The sequence below is a fragment of the Volvox carteri genome (genome assembly GCF_000143455.1).
Source record: "Volvox carteri f. nagariensis unplaced genomic scaffold VOLCAscaffold_80, whole genome shotgun sequence".
NCBI classification, from domain to species: domain Eukaryota; kingdom Viridiplantae; phylum Chlorophyta; class Chlorophyceae; order Chlamydomonadales; family Volvocaceae; genus Volvox; species Volvox carteri.
The window spans coordinates 200,479-205,279 of NW_003307623.1; the positions used below are offsets into that span (position 1 = coordinate 200,479).

The following is a 4,801-nucleotide window of genomic DNA, read 5'->3' on the forward strand; positions in this document are numbered from 1 at the left end:
GACAACAGCAGCAATAGCAGTGACAGCCGTAGTGGCATCGGTGGTGGCAGTGGTGGCAGTGCTTCTGAACAGCAGCAAGCAGAGGCAGCTGCAGATAAGACTCCGTCCAAGCAGGAGGAGCTAGCACATGCAGAGTTGGGCCAATGCAGACAAGAGCAACCTGCTGTAGCTGCAGCTGCACCATCCTCAGAGCAGCAATGCAGCTCGTGCCCAGCCTCCCACTATAGCTGTGATTCATCCAAGCTAGCCTTTAAGCTTCGCGCCTGGTATGTGTGTTTGAAGCTATGTATGTGCTGCAGATGTTGCTGTAACCATCTAAGATTTTATATGCCGCTACACGCCTAACCCACGTTGCACGTATCAACGTACCTGTGTACCAGAGAGCACAGGTACTCAGGGACAAGAAACATGCCATCGGCCGGTCAGGTCTCAGCCTTCCTTGGATACAGGCCATGGAAAAGGTTAAGAATCTGCAAGGTCGGTGTATGCAAGCTTGTATTTTCCCAAAATGTTGACCCAATGGCATCACACTATATGCATGTCTTGCATTTTTTTGCAAACAGATGAAGCAGCCTGGGGCATGGAGGGTGCAAAGTACCTGCAGCAGTGCCTTACAGAGCAGCTGGTGGCTGCCTGGGGCCCCAGGCAGCCCCCAGACACCCCCGGGGGTGTCTGCACAGGATCTGGATCATGCCAAGGTAGGCTCGCTGGTTACATAGGTTAATGATACAGTGCTAGCAGGTTTAGCAGTGATAATTTAGCTAGTTGTTGACTATGCTATGCATGTGAACTTCACACTTGTAGGTTGTCATCAGGCGTATGGGATGTCTTTACTACGCCCCACTTCACACCGTCACTTACATCCGTGGTGGCGGCCTGGCTAAGTCCCTTTTCAAGACCCAGGCATGCCCAGTGTGCGACATTTCAATCCTGACAAGGACACCGCAGGGGCTATGGTGTGTGGGACGGACGGGTAGGCAAATGGAGTTTGGTTTCGCATTCGTTGTGTGTATGTACTTCAGTTCTCTGGAGTTTGCTCATATGGGCATGGCCCTTGTGTGCAGGTGCAGCTACTGCTCAGCGTACTCTACAAAGACAAGGTAGCAGATGTGGTGTATGTTAAGTGGTTTGATGCTCCAGAAGATGAATGGAACCGTGAACTGAATCTCCGTCCGCTGCGATGGCAGAGGTAATAAAAGTAGTTTACACACAGTCGTAATTTCAGTTGTATACCTCCCTCTCTTGCACTAACACTAACCATTGATTGTCCACACAACCTCACTTCCAGGGTGACTGGAAAACCAGCAGCAGCTTATGGGTGTATCCCATTTGAGACCATTATCGAGAGAGTGTGCATTGTTCGGATCTCCCAAGTTAAAGTCAAACGTACACGTGGTTCCTCCAGCAGAAGCATGGATGATGTGGAAGAGTCCATGGGCAATCCAGTTCCCACAGCACAATTTGTGCTCAACGAGCTCAATGGCGGCCCACCCCATGGCCTTTTGCCAGTCGTGTTGGAGGATATTGCTGAAGAAGTCAGGCAGCAGTCTCAAGAGAGTGAAAAGCGAAGCTTGCGCCCATCAGAAGTGCGGGCACTATTGGACAAGCTTATGGCCATCGAGGAATGGGAGCAATGGGAGTCTGGTTGCGTGTGGTCAAAAGATGATGACACAGATGAAGTTTCATCAGACGAGGCGTAGCAAAGACGTCCTGGATAATAACGACCGGGTAGAGGAGGATTGATCAATTGGGGCTCATGGGAGTAGGAAATGACTGTTTGCGTTGTGCTGATAGTGTCGGAGAATTTATTCTGTTAAGTGTTTTGGTTGTGTTTTGGAGTTGCAGCATTAATAGGCCAGATAACATGTGGATTATTCATTTAGTAAAGCAGACTGAGGGATTGTGGGCTGAGAGCTGAGATTCCTTGTGTGATGTGTGATAGTAACGTATGAAGAGTATGTGAAAATTGTAATCCCCTGAGCTTCTATGCATCCCATATATTTCTGTACACAAATGACACATGTAAACAACATCCTGGCAAGTATACAGCATAGCCTAAACAAGGTCAGGTATAGGCTGTCATGTAAACATGAAGGCCTATTATGTGATGCCTATAGCAGTCTTGTAATAGGCACTCGTGTACACACGCACCTGTATAGGCACTGTTGTTTACAACATCACATGTAGACACATCTGTATACCAGTCATGTTTACCACATAGCCTAAACAAGGTCAGGTATAGGCTGTCATGTAAAGGCCATTGCATATTACGTGATGCCTATAGCGGTCTTGTAATAGGCACTCATGTACACACGCAGCTGTATAGGCACTGTTGTTTACAACATCACCTGTAGACGCATGCATATACCTGGCAAGTATACACCACAGCCTAAACAAGGTCAGGTATAGGCTGTCATGTAAAGGCCATTGCATATTACGTGATGCCTATAGCGGTCTTGTAATAGGCGCTCATGTACACACGCACCTGTATAGGCACTGTTGTTTACAACATCACGTGTACACATATCTGTATAGCTTGGAAGTATACCGCATAGCATAAAGAAGGTCAGGTATTCTACATATATACAGGGTCCTCTATTAGGCAAACATGTACATATGTCCCTCTTTAGGTCTGGGCCTTTATTTCTCGTATAATACGTGTACACCTAACTGGCCTATATACCTTTCACCTATTTTCCCGAATATCTCGCCTATACAATGCCCGAAAAAATACAGACGTACGTCTCTGTGCACCTGCGTGCGTGTCACGACTTTTGTTGTCAAGCTGCCTATGTTTCGTTGTCAAGGACTTGGTCTTCTTTGGGAGTTATTGATCACACCTGCGTGCGTTTATCTTTGCCCGTCTTTCACGCCAGGGAGTATTGCAGTCGTTTCAAGCCCGGCACAGGCCTTTTTCTTCCGTTTATTAGGGACTTTTCTACGGTTGTTTTCTGTTTCCTCCCTTTGGAAGGGGGATCATCTCTTGCTGGCGTTAATAGACGATCCGGCAGGTTAAGCAGCTGCTTTTCTATCAGAGGCCGCGGCTCATTTCTTGCCGTTCGATTACGAGGGTGCATTTTTGCGCTTATTTCGTTCTTGTGGCGAGGCGGCTCGCCAACCGGTAGAGAAGGACGTCCATAGCTATGACCTAGCGGTTGTCTCGCACCTCCGCTTTCCTCGGTTCAAAAACACGCCAACACACGATCAGGCTCTCCTCTGTAGCAACCTCTTCTCTCCAGTTTCGTCTTGCTTACACAGTTTGTCTCTCTTCGCCTTGCTCCGCAGTCGCATAAGTGACAGCACAACCTCAACTACGTCATGGCCGACGCTGATGTGGACGCTTTCCTCAGCCTGATCGCACTGCACTGGCCGACCAGGATTGGTGGGCCAGGACCACCACTGACTCTTTGTTCACGGAGTCATGATGTTGGGCCGGGCTGTGGACCTGTTCCTGCCGGGCTCCAATGGCAACGCGGCCCCAAAAGGTGCAGCAGCATGGGCAACCCTGGCGCTCCTCATTGATTTCTCCGGCCCCAGCAAAGCACGCATCCGTGTCCCTGCTGATCTGGTCACCCGCCACCCGCAGATCTAGCCGCACGGGCAGGGGCCTTGTTGGGGCACCTGAAGGACTGCATCACCACAGACCTCCAAGCGCTTGCCGCGCAGTTGGTGCAGGAGGCACCAGAATCACTGGCGGCAGGACCACCAAGGAGTACGCTGCCACATGGCGCCAGTTCTTCAGCTGGTGGGAGGCACACAATTTTCCGGGAGACATCTACTCCACCCCGGGGGAGCTGGTAGCCCTCTACGTGCTGGCCTTACTAAACAAGTCCAAGGCAAACGGTGTTGGGCCTGGCCGCGTTCGCCTCCCAAACGTGGCCATAAGCACTTATTTCCGCATGGCAGGAAAGGCAGCCCCCACAGAACACACAGCCTGCAGCATAGTCCGCACTTTAGCGGAAAAGCGGCTCCATAGTCGACCGCTGCAGTGTGATGCCTTGGAGCCGGAAGACATTGCAGCGCTGGCTCGCCTAGTGTAGGGCCCCAAGGCGCGTCTAGACTACCTGATGATGGTGGCTGCGGTGGCTATCATGTTTGCCGGCTTCTTCCGGTTCAATGCTGCTGCTTGAATTTGCGTGCATGAGGACTTGCTGTTGATTTCTGCATCCCACATGGAAATTTTCATTCCTGGTAAATTTACCTTTAAAGGAGCACTATTTAGAGCTGTATTCTAGTCACGTCAGGTCATCAATAAAGACTGTAATCCTTAACTGCGGTAGGCGGTGGCGGGCTTTCTGGAGGTGGTAGCCAGATGGTGCCCGTGAATTTTAGGGGATGACGACGACCACCGGTAGCTGTTCAAGATAATTTCAGATAACTTCAAGATCATTTCATTTATTTAATGAAATACAGGAGCAAAAGAAATACAACACAGTATATATCTACCAGGGCACTATGTAGTAGCTAGCTGGCCACTGAAAAGGGCTCTCGAGCTAGCTGTTGGTTAAGTGCTTCACCTGCATTTGTAGTCGATATGTGTGCCGTACTGTGTACCAGCTAGTACATATATGTATACCGTATATGACGACGTTATATCACGACTTTTTCAGAAAAGTATCGATTGCTGGATGCAGAACCCGTGATATGCACAGACTATGATAACTATCCCTCCTCCAGCTTCAGGTGGCGTCCTCAACCCAGGTCAATCTCAGGGTCCGGACCCTGGATCCCCAGGGACCCATAGGTGCACCTATGACACGTGGTGTCAGCACGTGCACCCATAGGACAACCAGAGGTCACT

At 49.9% G+C, this 4,801-nt stretch overlaps 1 protein-coding gene across 1 annotated transcript; it reads left to right on the top strand.

Annotated features, from left to right (window-relative positions):
- Nucleotides 1-2,718: 2,718 nt before the first annotated feature.
- Nucleotides 2,719-4,040, top strand: VOLCADRAFT_98963 (uncharacterized protein; the record flags this gene model as incomplete). The annotated part of the gene is made up of 2 exons (XM_002957789.1): nucleotides 2,719-2,738; nucleotides 3,587-4,040. 2 exons carry the CDS (start codon nucleotides 2,719-2,721, stop codon nucleotides 4,038-4,040), a joined length of 474 nt encoding a protein of 157 aa, XP_002957835.1.
- Nucleotides 4,041-4,801: the final 761 nt, after the last annotated feature.